Source organism: Phascolarctos cinereus, unplaced genomic scaffold, assembly GCF_003287225.1.
Source record: "Phascolarctos cinereus isolate Bilbo 61053 unplaced genomic scaffold, phaCin_HiC Scaffold_5;HRSCAF=322, whole genome shotgun sequence".
NCBI lineage: Eukaryota > Metazoa > Chordata > Mammalia > Diprotodontia > Phascolarctidae > Phascolarctos > Phascolarctos cinereus.
The window spans coordinates 35,280,286-35,298,708 of record NW_027555958.1 but is presented as its reverse complement, the minus strand read 5'-3'; the positions used below and the strand labels follow the sequence as shown (position 1 = coordinate 35,298,708).

General features: G+C 45.1%; 1 protein-coding gene across 2 annotated transcripts in view; it reads right to left on the bottom strand.

Moving 5' to 3' along the window:
• Nucleotides 1-323: 323 nt before the first annotated feature.
• Nucleotides 324-18,423, bottom strand: part of NOS2 (nitric oxide synthase 2) — a 52,351-nt gene continuing 34,251 nt past the window's right edge. For both annotated transcript variants that reach the window (XM_078154804.1, XM_020963177.2), the window contains 15 exons: nucleotides 18,049-18,131; nucleotides 17,486-17,630; nucleotides 15,455-15,559; nucleotides 14,220-14,269; nucleotides 13,926-14,100; nucleotides 12,577-12,709; nucleotides 11,697-11,775; nucleotides 10,863-11,044; nucleotides 8,129-8,292; nucleotides 6,616-6,823; nucleotides 5,861-5,948; nucleotides 5,065-5,186; nucleotides 3,976-4,124; nucleotides 2,692-2,886; nucleotides 324-2,115 (listed from right to left, as the gene is read on the bottom strand). In XM_078154804.1, coding sequence (XP_078010930.1) covers nucleotides 1,999-2,115; nucleotides 2,692-2,886; nucleotides 3,976-4,124; nucleotides 5,065-5,186; nucleotides 5,861-5,948; nucleotides 6,616-6,823; nucleotides 8,129-8,292; nucleotides 10,863-11,044; nucleotides 11,697-11,775; nucleotides 12,577-12,709; nucleotides 13,926-14,100; nucleotides 14,220-14,269; nucleotides 15,455-15,559; nucleotides 17,486-17,630; nucleotides 18,049-18,131 — 1,995 coding nt within the window. In that variant the 3' untranslated portion in view covers nucleotides 324-1,998. The remainder of the gene's footprint in view (nucleotides 2,116-2,691; nucleotides 2,887-3,975; nucleotides 4,125-5,064; nucleotides 5,187-5,860; nucleotides 5,949-6,615; nucleotides 6,824-8,128; nucleotides 8,293-10,862; nucleotides 11,045-11,696; nucleotides 11,776-12,576; nucleotides 12,710-13,925; nucleotides 14,101-14,219; nucleotides 14,270-15,454; nucleotides 15,560-17,485; nucleotides 17,631-18,048; nucleotides 18,132-18,423) is intronic.

The following is an 18,423-nucleotide window of genomic DNA, read 5'->3' as shown; positions in this document are numbered from 1 at the left end:
GCTTAATAAATACTCAGTTGATTGAGGGTTGCTCCCATTCAAGTGGAGTGGAAGTTTGATGAGGACAGGGGCAGCTGCATTTCTCTTTGTATTTCCAATGCCTAGCACAATGCCTAGTATGCAGTAGGTGCTTAATAAATGCTTGTCAGTGGTTAGATGGATGGACAATGCCTTCCTCACAGGTAAGCTAGTAAACTGCTTTTCAAACTTTTGTTAACTTTCATTCATTTCCAACAAGCATTAATATAAAGAAAACTCGGTTGTTATTGAGAGCTCAAGGCCCATCCACCCACCTCCAAGAAACCACCACAGAGATCTTTGGCTCTTTTCCTAAGTGCAAAGTCATTTATTGGTAAAGGTAGAATCCAACTGAATCTAAGCCAGTTCCTGAAGAAAGTGGACAGTGAGAGCCCAGTCCATTTCATTCCAGCCTCCATCCTTAGTGTCGGTATAGTAACAGAAAAGAAACCCCACTTTTCAAAAATAATAGGAGACACTGTCCATTGAGAGACAAAGCCCATTTCCCAACCATACCCCAAATGTGTGCCTATGTTTCCTCTTTCCCACCCTTTTCCCTCCCTCCTCATGTTTCCATTATACAGATGCTTTGTCTTCTGTCTCATTTCTGCTTCCCCATGTAGCAGCTGCTTCTGCATTGCAGATGGAATACTGGCCCTGAACTCAGAGGACCTGTGTTCAAGAGCTCATTCTGCCCATGTGGTCTTTGGCCCTCGAGTCTCAAAATCCTCCTCTCTAAAAGGAAGGAGTTGTACTAGAGGAACCTCGAGCTTCCTTCCTAGTCTAAATAGACAATCCCATGATGCCAAGGGGCACAGGCTTCAAGAATGAGAGCTCTGTCACAAGTGAAACTGGTGCTGGTTCAGACTTAACCCAGCACCAGCTGTCAGTCCACTCAGTGCCTCCAGAGGTGTCTGTCACTCTCAGGCGTCTGGATAGTCACACAGATCACAATTATCTGGGGCTCAAAGTTAGGTGACTTACTTTTCCCAGGGTCACACAGCTAAGAAGTGTCAGAGATGGGATTTGAACCTGGGTCTTACAACATCCAAGTTCCCTATTTGTCACTTGCTTGTCTATATATGTCTAAGGGATAGGGGTAGGGAATAAACCTAGGATTCACTGATAGAGAGAGCTTTTGGTGAGTAAACTCCTTCCATCAATACAGGCTAGCACCTTCTCTTCAGCTCAGTCTGAGAAAATTGACCAGAGCAGTGAGAGGTTAAGTTACCTATCCGGCATCACACAGCAATGTATGGGTCAGAGATGGGATTTGTCTGAGTATCCAAAATTCATTTTTTAAAAATCATCTTTAGTAACCATTCTGGGTAAGCCCAAGGGGCACTTGGGAGAAGAATTTCTCCCATGTGGGGTTTGGGGGGTTTTAAATAAAGACAATATAAATAACTGTACATACTAATTGGCCTGCCTGCAGTCCCTTACAGTAGCTCGGTTCTTGGCAAGCCTGAGGATTACAGCACAACACACCCATTGTAAACAGAATAACCACATGTTGGCCCTAGCCATGATTACAGAAAAAGCTTGCCTGTCTTTTTTATCTTCTTTTTATCTTTATCTGTGTGGTCCCTTAGTCTAAAAGGATCCAAATGTGCCTGCCCAGTCTTTGCCCAAAGGTGCAACTGGGTCCTTGTGGGATGAAGACAGCCAACTCTCCATCATCTGGGGCTGGGGGAGGGGGTCAGCAGTGGACCTGGTTTAGGGGTGGTGTGAGTTCCCAGCATAGTCCTTTCTCTTCTCTGTTGCCCACCTTCACTGGCAGGTTAGCAGCAGCCACAGGTGGCAGGTGGGGCAGGAAGAGGAGATGGAGAAGGAGCCAATCTCAGTTTGTTTCCCTGGCAGCAGGCAGAGGTCAGTGGGGGCAGAAGTCAGGGGTGGGAGGAAGTGGGGGGAGGAGGTCAAATCTCCTTCCCTCTGTGGCCACAGATGATGAAGAAGTGGCCACACCCCTCTGCAGTAGCTCTAGCTGAGCTTTGCCTCAGGGATCTTGGCCTCCTCAGGTTTTGATGCTGCTGGGTCAGTTTTCACCTCATAGGGAAAGACAGCCCCAAAGATGTCTTCATGGTATCGCTTTTGGCTCTTAAAGAGAGAGACAGAGACAGAGAGAGAGAGAGAGTAAATGAGCCCCTGGGTCAGCTGCATTAATGGGGGCAGTGGGCAATGTTGGTAGGGACAGCAAAAGTACCACAAACCCCAGTGATAAGAGAGCTTTTTGACATAACAAATTTCAGTTTACAGAACAATGGTCCCAAGAAGGAGGAAGTGCAAGGCTTATTACAACAAGAGAGCTGGGGGAGAGTCAGAGGACCTGGGTTCAGATCCAGCCTCTGCTCTTTACTAGCTCTATGGCTTTGGCCTCTCTGATGACAAGGGAGTTGGATAAGATGGCCTGCAAGGTTCCTTCCAGTTTCCTCCCATTCCTTTGTATTTCTATAGCGACTCTCTTTGAGAGAGCCCTCAAAACATTTTGTTTCCTCTCTGAAATGAGGGAGGGGCAGGAGGGTGGAAAAGAGAAATTTCTCTTCCTATTTTATAGCTGAGAAAGTAAAAGTGCTTCATTGCAGGTCACAAAGCAAGCTAGTAACATAATTCATCTAAGCCCCCAAGTTGCTGGGGTTGTCATCATTTGCCCAGCATTCTGGGCATGGGCCCTACCTTGAGTTGGAAGAAATAGTTCTCAGTCTGCTCTTCATTCATCTTCAGTCTGTTGGCAAAGAGATCCTTCAGAGTCTGGGCCACATCCCGGGCCATCCTCACATCCCCACAGACGTACAGGTGCCCTTTGTCCTCATGCAGTACCCGAATCACCTCATCTGCCAAGCTCTGCCTCAGGATATCCTGAACATAGACCTGGAAACGAATCATAGCAATTTATAGAGAATGGTTTGCTTCCAGGATTTGACTTTGGATTTTACCACTGGGACCACCTATATTGGCCACTTGGATTCGACCTTGCCTTTCTAGACACCCTTTCAGCTGGAGTCTGACACACTACCTCCTTCATAGAGTTATTATGAGGAAAGTGCCAGGTGCATTTGTTTCAATGGAGTTCAAATAAAACAATTCTGAGACAAATCTTTAATCAGCTATGAAGCTTTTATACTTACTTGAACCCAATCCTCCAGATGTATCCTGGTTCTCCTAACCATGCCTGGTCAGACCACCATTTTCAAAGAGCTTCCCTGAGAGGTTGATAAGGCATGAATGACCACACCCATTTTATGGAAAGGAACACTCAGGCTCCAAGAGGGGAGGGGAGGTGACTTGGCCAACTTTACCCAACCAATCAGTGTCCATCCAACTCAGGACTTGAACTGTGTGTCCTGATCCCACTTCCTTAGAAGGGAGGGTTGGAGGAACTCCCTCCTGTTTTCCTTTACCCAGCTCTCCAGAGCAGGGCTTCTGAACCTGGGCTCTGTGAACTTGGCTTTTAAAAAGATTTGGGTGACTATATTTCAATATGATTAACTTCCTTTGTATCCTATGTGTTTTATCTGATCTATTTAAAAATGTGATTTTGGGGCTTCACCAGCTGCTGTCCAGGGAGTCCAGGCCACAAAAAAGATGAAGACCCCTTGGGCTAGTGGCCAATGCTGCTTTGCTCACGGACACATGGATGGCTGGAACTTTGAGGGCAACTTCATGCCAGGCTAGGGATGCCTGTCTAATAGGGACAGGTCTGGAGGGGGAGGGGATGGCATGGGAGTGTTGCTGATCCATAGGGTCAGAGATCTAGAGTGGGAAGGGACCTCATTGGCCCTCTAGTTCAACCCTTCATTTTAAAGAAGAGGAAACTGAGGCTCAGAGACATTAAGTAGATTTCCCAGAGCCACAGAAGCAGCTCCTCTGGTCCCAATGAAAGTATTTCTTCCATTGTATCATGCCCTGGAATATAAGGGCAATCTTTGGCATTGGATATTCATAGAAAACCCAGCTTACTTTGGACTGGCCAGGCTGGCGGGAGTAGGCTGTGTAGACATCCCGGAGCACCCCCTTCAGTGTCATCTCCTTCATCTCCTCTCGATACAGGTGGTCCATGTCTGGGTGTCGGCATCCGAACACCAAGGTCATGCTGGCGGTCTTGATACCTAAGGGAGGCAACAGGCTGCAATTACCAAGACAGGCACAAGAGGGCGCTGTGCCCTAATAAACACTGACCGAGGTCTAGAAGTTTAGAGGGTTGGATACAGTGAAATAATAGAGATTTGGCAGGAGAGGGGGAAGGAGTGTGGGAAGGGTTGCAAGGTTGAAATCCAGTTTTAAACACACACACACACACACACACACACACACACACACACACACTCTTAGAGCTGAAGGAGATCTCAGAGGCATTCTGGTCATAGATAAGGGACCTTGAAGACCATCTAATCCCATTCCTTCATTCTACAAGTGAGGAAACTGTGGCACAGAGAAATTCAGTGACTTGCCCAAGGTCACACAGGTATTATGTAGCAGAAGTAGGATTTGAATCCAGCTCTTTTGATTCTGAAGCCATTGTTCTTACGGAGTATAGGAGATGGAGAAGAAAGTAGTGACGCATGGGGGAGGGGGAGCTGGGAATGGGCAGGGACAGGAGGAGATAGGAGCTGAATGGTATGGTTGATATGAATCCCTTGAGAGTAATCGGATTCTAGAGTGTTTATCTCCACGTCGGCCTGATCCAATGCCTTGAACACAGCAGATGGATAGTAAGTGACTGCTGCTACCCTGGTTGGTGGGATAACCAGGGGTGGGGAATCTGCTGCCCTGCTTCTCTCAGGTGCTCCTGGGAAAATGGCATAGTGGAAAGAACCAGAGAGCAAGTGTGGCAAAGTGATTAGAGTGCTGGCCCTAGGGTCAGGAGACCTGGGTTCTAGTCCTGGTTCTGACTCTTACAAGCTCTGCTTCCATGGGCAAATCATCTCACCTCTCTGGGCCTCAGTCACCTCCTCTGTAAAATGGGGATAATCAGCCTCCCTCTTCCCCCACAGGCCTGTTGTGAGGAAAACACTTTGGAGTTTGTAGAAGTGTCTTTGGGACCTTTACCTTTCTTCTCTCTGTCCACCAGTCGCTGCTGCCAGAAACTTCTGAAGGGGGCAATCCCGGTACCTGGCCCCACCAGAATGCAGGGGTGGCTGGGGTTCTCTGGCAGTTGGAAGCCGCTGGCACTAAAGTTGGGGAAAATAAACTTGAGATTACAAGCTTCTCAAGGTCCATGTCCCCAGGCCATCCCTGCTATCCCTCCCTCTTTGCCTGGTTCTCCACCTCATTAAACTAAGAAAAGAGTGAAGAAGCTTGAGCTAATGTCATTGTTCTGTAACAGACAGGGGCCCCAGCCTGTCCTATAAAAATCCTAGTGAAAGAGACTAAGAAGGAGGAACGGGGGGGGGGGGGAGAGAAAGAGAGAGACAGAGAGACAGAGAAAAAGGGAGAAAGGGAGAGAGGAAGGGAGGGAAGGAGAGAGGGATAGAGTGGAAGAGAGACAGAAACAGAGAGACAGAGAGAGAGAGAAAGGGAAAGAGGTAGGGAGGGAGGTATAGACAGAGACAAAGAGAGAGGAGAGAAAGGAGACAGAGACAGACAGAGACAGAGACAGAGCCAGACAGAGAGCCACTCAGAGAGAAAGAAGGGAGAAAGGGAGGGAGGGAGAGACAGAGGGAGAGAGAGAGAGAGAGAGAGAGAGAGAGAGAGAGAGAGAGAGAGAGAGAGAGAGAGAGAGAGAGAAAAGGAAAGAGAGCACTGTGTCCATTCCTCCAGGCCTGACATCTTTGGAGGCCCTGGAGGGCTAGCACCATCCTAGGTTTCCTTCACCTGGGCCCTCAGTTCATGTCAGGGTCCTCACCTGCGTACAAAGCAGGGCACAGTCTCCTGGAGGTTCAGGTTGCTGAGCCATGTGCTGCAGACCCCGTGGTGGAGGGGGCCCTGACCATCTAAGAGAAAAGGGAGAAAGTGATCAGTGAGACAGTGGGGCTCTCTTAGCCCTTCTCACAAGGTCCAGGAGTCCAGGATGGACTGAGGTGTGCCTTGGCTCACACACTATTTCTGACCCTCCCAAGAGCACCTGCTCACCCTTTTTAGGCTTTTTTATTTGCAAGCTTCCTACTCAAAGTGATGCTGCTGACCTGCCAGAGGGAGAGCACATTACACAGTGCAAAGAACACTTGACTGCCCAGGAAGTCAGGAGAACTGGGTTTAAATCCTGCTGATACCACTTGAGCAAGAAATTTCCCATCTCTAGACTGTTTCCTTGTCTATACCATGAGGGGGTTGGACAAGATGATCTCTAGAAGTTCCTTCCAGCTCTAATATTCTCTGTCTTAACATTCTAAGTTCCAAAGTCATTTCTAGCTCTACCACTCTGTGTTCTAGGTCCCCTCTCTCTTTGGCACTCTCCATTTTAACATTCTGCGTTCTAGGTCTCCTCTCTCTTTGGCACTCTCCATTCTAACATTCAGTGTTCTCTTTGGCATTCTCTATTCTAACATTTGGCATTCTAGGTCCCTTCTGTCTCTGGATCCAGTGAAATCCCCCAGTGACCTTAAAGGCAGTGCTTATTTTTGCCTCTAATTGGCCTGCCTTTGTTCTTGGGACCCTTACTTCTGGTCCGGTAAGTGACCACAGCCACGGTCAGGTGGATCTCCTTGGGGGTGAGGTCCCGAGATGAGCTTATGGAATAGTAGCGAGGCTTCAGCAGGGGCAATTGCGTGAGCAGGAAAGTAGCTGAGATCTGGATGGAGGGAAACTCTTCCAGCACCTCCAGGAATGTGGGGCTGTTGTTAAATTTCCATTTATTGTATTCAGAGGTCTGAAATGCAAAGGTAGTGTTAGAGACTTACTGGAATTCTCCTTGGTACTGAGCAACCATTGGTCAAGGGTCCAACCATTGGAACTGTAACTAAGCCCCTGCAGTGGAAACTTTGCCTCAGGGTGCTGAAATTTAGAGGGTGCTAATGGCACCCAGATTCTATTGGTGTAGGAGGCCTTATGTCTTACCTAACTTTGCAGCTCTCCTTGGACACAAGTCTGCATATAGTGGGCACTTAATAAATTCTCAATATTTGAATTAAAATACTGTATTCTCCTCCCATAATTCTTATTAATATTACAAATCCAAAAGCATTTATTGTGAGACTATTATTGTGCTAAGTGCTGGAGACAGATACAAAGACAAAGGGCTTATATTTTACCAACCTCTTCCTAAACCTGTTTCAAAAATCCCCTTCTCCCCACTCCCATCCCCCTTAAGTACTACATAAATTCGAGCCAGGCATGAAACAACTTCTGTTCCTTTTCTCCCCCTAAGAATATCAATATTCCCTGCAGAATGTTTTAACTTCCTTCCTTCCTGCCCTTTCCACAAAAAATTAAGACTATAGTCCACCCAGGTTTTGTTTCCTGTATCTGTCCTGTCTGTGGTCTTGAACTGGATAGCTCCTGGCAAGCAGAAATTGGGTCTTTGTAAATAAAGCAACTTTGTACAAAGCCTTGTGCTTGGGCAGACTCCACTGTAGTGCCTCAAGCTCAGGGCTTCCCCTGAGCTCCCTGGTCACCCTCAGAGGGCCAAACCATGGAGCAGTGAGTCCCCCTTGGTCTCAGTCCACAACTTCTCCCTCCTGTCCCCCTGCAAAAGGGGCAAAGAGGATAGTGTCCCTGGTAGGTCATTGCTGGACATTTGCCCTGTGTCCAGTCGCTCCCTGCAGGGAAACCTATGTTATTTACTTCCTACCAATAGACAGCCCAGATTGACACTAATTGAGGAGTCCAAAAATTATGGGTAAGAAAATACACTTCATTTCCCACAGCCTCTTCACCAAGCTTCCCTCTTCTAAAGACTTTTATGGGGTACCCTAGTGCAGGGGTCTGCTCTTGGATTGGGAAAAAGTTACATCTTTATTTTCACAAATCCCTAACTAAAATTAAGCATTTCCTTCAATTATTTAAAACCATTATTCTGAGAAGGGGTCCCCAGGCTTCACCAGCCTGCTAAAGGGTCCAGAACCCAAAGAAGGTTAAGTATTTATGCCTCGGTGGAACTGATGGGTTAAAGACCAGCCCTGGGGGGTTATTCCTTTCCCTACGCTTCTAACCCTGTCCCCAATCCCATCAGCACCTGGCACAGCACCTCCAGCCGCCTCTTCTCTTCCTCTGAGGTGGTCAGTTGAGCCAACTTTCGGAGCAGCAGCTGGGTTGGGGGGGTAGTGACATCCAGGAAATACGTCAGGGCCTGGCTGAGCGAGCAGGGGGGAAGCTTCTTATCACTTATCCAGTAATCACCTGGGCAGGGGAGGAAGGAAATCTTCAGAGATGGCCAATACATGACTCACCAGAAAGCTGCTGAAGACCCGGAAGAGAGAGATAGGGCTGCTGTGGATGGGGCCATCCTGATAGGTGGGAATTAACCCCCACACTTATTAAGAGGAAGAGAAGGAAAGCTGACTTCTGCCAGATCTTAAGCCCATCACCCAGAGGGGTCTGACTTATTTCAGATGATTATCATTGAGTCGTTTCAGTAGTGTCTGACTCTCCATGACCCCTTTTGGGGTTTTCTTGGCAAAGATATGGGAGTAGTTTGCCATTTCCTTTTTCAATTCATTTGACAGATGAGGAAACTGAGGCAAACAAGGTTGAGTGACTAACTCCAGCCTGGAGCTCTATTCACTATACCATGAAGCAGGTCCAATGTCTTAAGCTTCTGACACATCCCCATGGTGTTAGGAATCTTGTTTAACACTAACTTGAAAGGAAGAAACTTTCCAGCCTGTACCCTATACGGATTTTGCTATAAAGAAAGGTTGTCCTTTGGATGAGAAGGGGATGCTACTGATCCATCACAGAATGGTGTGTTCAAGTTGTTGTTTTTTCCCTTGCGGGGGGAATTATAGGACAATTGATACGGAACTAGGAGGGACCACCAAGGGCATCTCGGTCAACACTTTCATTTTATAGATGACGATCTGGGGGTCCAGGGAAGTTGGGTCATGGAAACCTAAGTCATGCAGGTTGTGGGCAATTGGAAGTAAGATTCGAACCCAGGTCATGCTCTCTCTTCTCTTATACCATGCTGTATCCTTATTTGGGCTGAATAGCCACACTCTAATTCAGCCTTCCTTTTGACAAGTGGTCTACATTTAATAGGACAATAGGCCAGGGTCAGAGCCTTGAATAAAACAAAATTGTTTCCCCATCCATAAAGGGGAAGAATCATCATTTCTCCTGCCAATGTCATATGTAAGAGTTGAAGGTAATATGAGATAATATGATGGGAAAGTAATTTAAACCTCAAGTACTATATTTTTAAAAACCCATAATTTTATTAGTATAGGGAGCTTGCAGTAAGGAAAGTCCCTCTGTCAATGCAGTTTAAATTAAAAATAAAATAAAATAAATATTTATTAAAATAAAATAAAAAAACAAATATAATGAAATACTGTAAATTATAAATACAAAAAAGAGAGAGAGAAAGAAATGGCTCTTCAGTTTGGTCTTAGAAAGTTGTCTGGGGCCCTGACGGGTTACTTGACTTGTCCAGGGTCACACAGCCAGCAGGTATCAGAGATTGGACATGAACCCAGGATTTCTAATGCCAATGCCAGCTCTTTATCCACTAAGTCAGATAGCCTCTCTTTATTAGATATCATCAACCAGTTGAATAGAAAAAGGACTTAGTCTTTCTGCTCCCTCCCTCCCCAAATCCTTGTGAGGACCCCAAATGACTACTGAGATATGGGGCTTTGTAACTATGAAGTATTGGATAAAATGCTTGGAAAAATATGTGGTTGGTTCAGTTCAAGAGACAAGGGGTCTAGGGGATAGAGGGTTGGATTTAGAGCCAAGAATACTTGAGTTCAAACTGCATTTCTGTATGATTGTGGGGGAGTCATTTAACGTCTATATACCTTGGACAAATTCTTAGCTTTCGATGGGTTTGTCCTGATAAAGTGATTGCACAGCAGCTGCCCCCCTATGCTCAAAGATCCTTTCATTATTTACATTCAACCAGTCTATTCCCCTACTTCTCCCTGAGTCTGCTTTAAAAGCAACATGGTGCCATGGAAAGAGAGTTGAATTTGGGGTCAGGATCTAGGTTCAAATTGTGACTCTGTGTGACCTTAAAATAATGAATTTTGAGCTGCTTTCCCATTTAACATCTCATGCTATCTATCTCCCAAGAGGCAGAGGAAGGAGTGATTCCTTCCATTTTCCAGATGGGGAAACCATTTTGTTTAATTCCACGATCATAGGCTAGCCCCCTAAGCCTTGAACTGCTGTTACAAATGTAGTCCACTGGTCAGCAGGCTCACAGAGCAGGAGCGTGTAGCTAGCTTGGTCCAAACTGGGACTTAGCATGTTACAGTGGAAAGAATGAGGATTCTGGACTGAAAAGGACCCCCGCACAGCTGCCTCCTCTGATGCTTTCTCCATTGAAGGCCCCTTGTGACCTTTAGCCCTTAGCTTCATTTTATGTAAAACAAGGGCGTTGGACTCCATGACCTATGAGGTCCCTTTTAGCTTTATGTCTTTGGTCCAATGAAGACCCCAGAGAGACAGGTATCTCTTCCCCAGCTCTCTCTGATAGGCAGGGTTGTTCATAAGGGATACTCTTTCTTGTTGGCCTTTGGGGCATTTTTGCTAGAATTTTACTAGGTGCTTGTTTACAAGGCTGGTGTACCCGCCCCAGCCTGGGGAAGAGTCCCTCCCTGACTCATTTATGGCAAATGCCCAATGAAGCCTTCGGGCTGAAGAACCAGTTTAGATATCAGAGTGGCAGCAGAGAACTCTTGGGTGAGGAAGGGAGGTTGGGAAGGGACTGGTGTCTTAGATTTACCCCTTGGGAAAGAGCTTACCATTCTCACTGCGGGTTTCTAGACAGATGGATTGGTGAGGTGATGGGCCATCCTTAACTCGGTCTATAATGCCCTGAACTAGGGTGGGCTGGTTGCCAGGAAAAACCCCAAGATGCTCTCCTGGTACATAATTCAGATTCTCATTTCCTTCACAGGAAAGCTTAACGAGGAGGGTTGCTCGGCTAGGAGAGAAACGAGAAAGCCACAGTGACATCAGTAGGATTTCCTTTGTGGCCTGAGGATGGGTGGACCTCTTGGGCTCCAGTTTCCCCAGGAAATGTGCTCATCCCTTCACCCATCAACCTGACCCCCAGGTCTAGTAAAGTCAAGGAGCTACTTCCAAATACCTGATGGTTAGAGGAATGGCTGAGTCTTAGGGGTTCAGGGGGTTGCTCCCAGAAGGTGGGTGCTACTTGGACAGGTTTTAGGATTCCCAGAAAGAGCCAAAGTCCATTTACTGGTCATTTTCCCCAAGTGAGTAGCCTTGGCTCACAAGTTCTAAGAGCAGATTACCCCACCCCTACCCAGTAGAGATCTCTTCCTGAGATATTTACTGATTAATCCCTTTTATTCATATCTGTTCTCTTTATATTTATTCTGTATATATTTCTATATGTACTTGTTGCCTTTGAAGTATAAGCGTTCTGAGAATAGGGATTATTCCATTAATTTTCTTTGTAGCCCTAAGACCTAGCTCAGTGCCTTACACATAATAGGCTCTTAATAAATGTCTGTTGATTGATTAACTTGATTTCTCATTACTTTTGCTCATTAAACTCCTTTAACATCCCTTTGGAAATTCTGTTCTGTATTGGAAAGTGCTGCCCACCATACCTGGATTTGAGACTCTGCAAATTCTGTCTCGATTTGAGCCGCATGGAAAACACATTCTTGGCGTGCATACTGCTAAGGGCTGTGGTGGAAAGAAGTATAATGAATCCAGGATTTGCTTACGTGTTGCATGGGGGGAGGGACAGGGGATTATTGTCCTTTGCCTGAGTCTATTTTCTGAGGCTACTCTTAAATGAGGGATCTTGGTGGTCCCTGGGAGAAGAAGGCAGGGGACATGGAGGCTCGTTAAAGAGGCACAGGATGAATAAAGTCATCTAATCCAGAGACTGCAGATTGTCATCACAACAATTAGTGCCCTAACTCACACATCTTTACTAAAACCTTGCTAGCATTTGTCACACGGTACCAGGGGTATGCTGGAGCTAGACCAAACCCAGCTCAAGAGCTGATTGTTAATTTTTCAGTGTGAGCATTTACACCTCAGAAATAAAAAAATGTTACAAATTGGGGCTCAATTGTTTTGTTGATTGTCTTGGCTTAAGAAAGGGATGGAGAAAATAACAATGATGCAGGTTAAGCTTTAAAAGCATGTCATGTGAATATTTCTTCCTCCAGAGGGTTGGTTGTTAAACGTTTACCATGGTATGATTCTCTCCTTTCATGCTAACTCCATCACCTTTCCCTGCCTTGCCCTATCTTGAAAATGTCTTTCTTAGGGAGAGACAGTGAAAGTTCCCTGAAATGCTACCTATCATGCTCCCCTGGACCATTGATTTGGCTATTCTCACCAACATTATGCCAAGTAACCTCTAGCTAACTGGCACACGTTGGGTCCTGCGACCCTCAGTTGTGTGGCATGGACCTTCTAAAATTCCAGGACAGGGAAGGATGGAAACTCCTTGGATCCAGAGAAGCCAGGTACCTTTGTTGAGGTCCAGGGGCTGGGGATCCTGTACAAGGCGATAATTTTCAGGGTTCCAGGTTTCATTGGTAGTATACAACTTGGGGATCTGAATTGTTTGCCTGGCTTGGATGTCAAAGGTCTCACAGGCCACCTGGGACAAGAGAGGGAGAAAGATTGGCAACATTTCCTGGTTCAATGACCAGTTTTCTGGTGCAGTGGTGTTAATGAGAGGGTCAACAAACATTCATTGGGCACCTGCTATGCACTAGACACAATGAAGGAAAATAGAACTCATGCAGATGAGCAAAGAGATGGGAGAATGATCCTTTCTGGAAAAGAGAAGGCCAGAGAGGAGGAGAAGAATGATGAGTGTCATGAGAAGGATCAATAGAGATTCCAGGCTTTGGGGAGCATATGGTGGAGCTGTATTGTACACACCTGAAAAATTAAATATTAGTACAAGGATTAAAAAATGACAGAACATATGTCACATGTCAGGACAGGACAGAACTAAGTGAATAGAACCAGGGTGGTCCTATAGGAATTCAGAGGAAAGGAGCTCAGCTACTAGGGATTGTCAGGGAACGTTTCCCAGATCAATTAAAAAGTTATTTATTAGGTACCTACTATGTGCCTGGCACTGTGCTCCAGCACTGGGGATTCAAAGATTAAGAAAGAACAGCCCCTGCCTTCAATAAGCTTCTATCACAGATTTGAGGTAGGCCTTAAAGAATGAGAAAGGGAGGTTATTCCAGGCAAAGGAAATAGTGTCAGCAGAGGCATGGAACTGGGAACTGTGAGGTATATTTGGTAGACACTATGATTCTGACTTCCAGTTCAAATACAGAACATAATTAGGAGGACTAGAGTATTTGCATTTAAATTTAGACAATTTTATGATTCAATATAAGGGGAAAAAAACCTCCAAGGTATTGAAAGTGGAATGGATTACTTCAAAAGAGAGTGAATTCCCCATTACTGGAGGCCTTTAAGTAGAGGTGCCATTTGCTGAGGATGGCCATGAGAGATCTTATTCCCATAGGGGATATCAGTTGAAATCCCTGATATCTTTTCCATGTCTATATCCCTTTTCAAAATGAAAATGGATTTTAGAGCCTTATACTTTGTCATGAGCATCATTGTTCCCCAAGCCCTTCAAGCTTTGCTCATGAGGGGACTTTCCAAAAAAGCCATGAGTTAATGACCAGAGACTTGTCCCAGAATGAGATGGAAGACCCCAACTGCCTGAGCCTGATCATGGCTAGGTATGATGGCAATGCACCCAGGCAACACTAGTGCCAACATGCCACCCTGGACGTCTACAAATGCTGTTTACTCTTTTCTCCAGACTCCAGCTAGGAAATTACCTTGAAGGTATGCAGTGCCCAGCTGCGGTAGGCCTCATCTTGGCCGCTGAGCTCATCTCCTTCTCCAGTGGGTGCAAGTTGAGAGGCCCCTAGCTGCAAAAACTTCTGATCGATATCATGGGCGAAGGCACAGAATTGGGGGTACATGCTGGAGCCAAGACCAAATATAGCATATCTGCCCACAAAAGAGACACATATGGGGGAGGTAAGCAGGAGGTGAGAATGTTGGGGAATTCACCAAGGGACCTGGCCTGACTGATATCAGGCAGCAGGGGGAGCAGGGAAAAGACCTACCTGAATTTATTTTTTAGCTCTTTCAGGAGAAACAGGGACTTCTTCAGTTTCTAGAAAGAGGGAACATCACAGAATTCTCAGGCCCCAAAGTCAAATGAGCTGGTCCTTCCCAGTACAACTTAAACTCAACATGTTCAAAACTGGACTCATCATCTTCTTCCCTACCCCCGAATGTACTTCTCTTCCTAATTTCTCCAGGTACTTCTTAGCCCTTCTTTTTCCCAATAGGTACACACTGTAGCCAAGTCTACCTTTATAAATAAGTTCTAGAGGGAGAAGGGATCTCAGAAACCATCCTGTCCACCCCCTTCATTTTACAGATGAGGAAACTGAGGCAAACAGGGGGAAGTGACTTGCTCAAGATCATATAGTTAGGAAGTATCTGAGGTTAGATTTGAACTCAGGAAGATGAGTCTTCCTGACTCCAAACTCTATGCAGTATGGCACCAACTAGTAGCCCCACAGGGCAGCCCGTAAGGACCATAGTCCTTACGCATGGTTTAGCCACCCCTGTTTCTACTTGAATTTGACCACACTGCTCTTGCCTTTTACCTCTACCTATTGATTTCTCTCACTCCTATTAACACGCAGTCCTACCTTCTACAAGAGGCTCTTCCTAGTCTTCCCAGCTACTAGTCACTTCTCCTCTCTGATTGTCTTCCATCTAAATATATCTTACATATACCTAGTTATTTACATATTATTGTATTCTCCATTAGAATATACACTCCTTGAGGGCAGGGACTTTTTTGCCCTTTCTTTGTAGCCCCAATGCTTAGTACAATGCCTAACATGTGGTAAATACATAATAAATGCTATTTGGACAGCACTCAAACCCTCTCTGGCCACTGCCATAGCCAGGAGTCAATACTCTGAGAATTTTCCCCTAGTATGCTCAGGGGTATAGTAATGGACCTCCACAGGACAGACCTATCTACAAAGAAAGCTGTTTCCTGCTCTCTCACCAGTGAAATATTGGCCATCACGTGACTGTTTTAAAACAAATGAATCGTTAACAAGTCAGAGGCAATGTGGCCCAGAGGAGAGAGAACTGGCCTTAATTTAAGAAAGCCCGAGGCTCAAGTCCCATCTATGATACATACTGACTGTGTGACCCTGGGAAAGTCGCTTAACCTTCTAGGCAATTCTAAGACTCTAATGCTTTCTGGTTGCGTCCCATAATCCTAGTGGAATGGAGGAATTCTATGTTTTTCATTCATTTTGGTGAAACTTACCTCACCATTCCCAGGAGAATCCCCATTTCCAAAAGTGCTGGTAACCACCAGAAGTAGCTTCTCTTTTTCTAAGTCACTCACTTTGTATTCGTCCATGCAGAGAATCTGAAAGAAACAATCACCCTAAATTTAACCTTCAAGGGAGCAACTTTACCAGAGTTGGGCTTTTCAACGTGGAACAAGGCATGAGAGGTGAGCAGGGAGTGGATCCAGGAAGTGCTTTGGGACTCTGAGTTGGCCCTACTGTGGAAGCTGGTGAGATAAAACAAAGCAGAGTCTGGAGGGTGGTGGGGATCTAGGGAAGGCCGAGTAGCAGACATTCCAAGAGCTGTTGGTCTGGGTCTATACCAGATCATCTCAGCTCTACGCTTGATATGGGTATCCAAGGAAAAGCAGAGTCTGCCCCATCATATCTATGAATGACATCCTGAATACTGGTGCCATGGTAAGACAATCAGAAATGAAGATCCCAGAATCCCAGAATCTCAGTGTTTGAAGTGACCCCAGAGGTCACCTAGACTAACCTGGACCTGAATAGGAGTCATTTGGCATCTTTAGAACTCAAACATTTGGCCTAAAGACAATAATGGATTATTTACCCAAAGTTATTAGTTGAGGCCTGATCTAACTAATGAGGAGTGACTTCCTTACTGTTCTTCAGACAGGATAGACATTTGAAAGCATAAGATATCATGGAAAGATTACTGGATTTGAGCATGGGAGGACCTGAATTCAAACACTGTCTCTACCACGTGCTCTCTGTGCAACTTTGGGCAAGTCATTTAGCTTTTCTTGGCCTCAGTTTCCCTATTTGTAAAATGAAGGAGTTGGGCTAGAGGACCTCTATGCTCCATGACAGCTTGAAATCCTATGATTTCTCTCCAGCCACTGCCATGCATTCAAAAGAAATGATTCCCATCCATAGTGACGGTCCCCAAAGAACAATGTGTTCATAAGAAAAGTCTATCTCTTCCTCTCTCACTTGTAGGATATAACCCATAATTAAGACTTTAAAAAGAAATGTCTTTTCCATTGGTTTGACTCTGCCTCTCACAAAACTCATGACTTTGGAAGATTTTCTGATCCAAGCTCAGAGTATCAAGATCTTCCACTATTGAGATGTTTTATGAGAAAGTGTCAGGAGCCCTGAAAGCCACTGCAAGATAGGTATTCCAAAAATACTTTGGATCATTGCCATTGTTTAAGTTATGAAGCATATGTTTAAAAATATTAAAATAATTTTAAAATTCATTATTTGATAATCATAATGTGTATCTCATTCTAGTTGGGTCCTCATTCAATTGCTCATCCTGGCCCCAGGAGGCAGAACTGGGCTCTGTGCATGAAGGGTAGAGGAAGGCACATTTCAGTTCAATATAAGGGAAAGCTCAACAATTAGAGCTATCCAACAATTAGAGCTAAATGTAGCAAGTTGCCCATCAATAGAGGTCTTTAAGCAGAGGCTAGTGACCACCTGGGGATGTTGTCGACTGAATTAATGATTTGAGTGGAAGATGAATTCAGAGGTGTCCAACTCAAGGCCAGTTGACCAAGACGCCTGCAAAACTCCTGAGTGCAGCCCAAACCAGATTAAAATGGAATTGGCAAATGCTTAACAATATAAATTAAAATAAAATATAACAGAAATAATGATAATTTGTGGTTTTCTAAATCAATATATACACCACAGGGATTCATTTTCACTTGTGTTTGACACCATCAGATTAGATGATTTCTAAGGTCCCCTGCAACTCTGAATTCTACGATTCTGATTACAGAATGACTTAACTCCTATATATATTCCATAAGATTTGGTCTGGTTCACCCCAAGGAGTCTTCACAAAAAGTGGCTGATGTGGACCCCAGACTGAGCTTCTGGAACATGAATAGTGTAAATTACCCCCAAAATATTACATCTTCCCATCCCTACTCCCCTTCTATTTACTCAGTACAGATAATCTGATAGGTTGGATAGGTGCTCAGGTTAAAAGGAACAGCTGAGTGTGGGTCTGGAAGGAACCAACAATTTACCTTGGTATTGAAAGCACAGCTGAACAACTCTCCCAAATCCCTGGCCAGAGTTTCTGATTTGCCCGTCTCTGTCGCAAAGAGGACAGTGGCTTTGATCCGAGCTGCCATGGTCTTGCACATCAGGACAGAGACAAAGAACACTGCTCTGTGGGGATGGGCAGACAGATTGCCAGGTGAGTGGTGGCACATAAAGCAGAGAGGGCTTGGGGATGGGCGAGGTTAATGGAGCCAGACAAGGCTTGAGGTCATAGGAGTTAGTAACTTAAATGATTGTCCACCCACCAACTTAACCATTATTCCCCTCTCCTCCCCTTCCTCTTACTCCCTTCCTAGCCACTTTAGGGAAGAGAAGAGAGGAAGACAGATCAGACGGTGACTCCAAAAGTGAATTGCACCCAAGAAAGTTGAATTTATTAGATAGTGTTAAAAGAGAACCATTCTTCTTTGATTCTTCCCACCTCAAGGCTTGGGGAGTGGAGAAAAGTGAGAAAAGAGGCTGGTAGGAATTGATTGGAGGGAGATACTGCCATTCAGATTTAAAAACACTGAACTCTCATACTTACCTGATCACGACCTTTAATTTGATCTCTCTTTTCTTGGGCCTCTTCTTCTCATCATGCCAGACATGGGTTTTCCAGGCCTCCACCTGGAAAAAAATAAATGTGATACAAGGGAGAAAAGGCCCATTAATCTGAATTTACTCAGAGAGGCAAAAGGCTTGGTGGGAAAACTCAGAAATGAACTTAGTTTGAAACATTAGGTCGAGGAAGTTTTCAGAAGAAGAAATCAGAGCTATCAATATTCACATGAAAGATTGCTTTGAATTACTGTTGATTAGAGAAATGCAAATTAAAATAGCTCTGACATACCACCTTACACCTATTAGATTGCTAACATGACCGAAAAGGAAAATAATCAATGCTGGAGAGATATGGAAA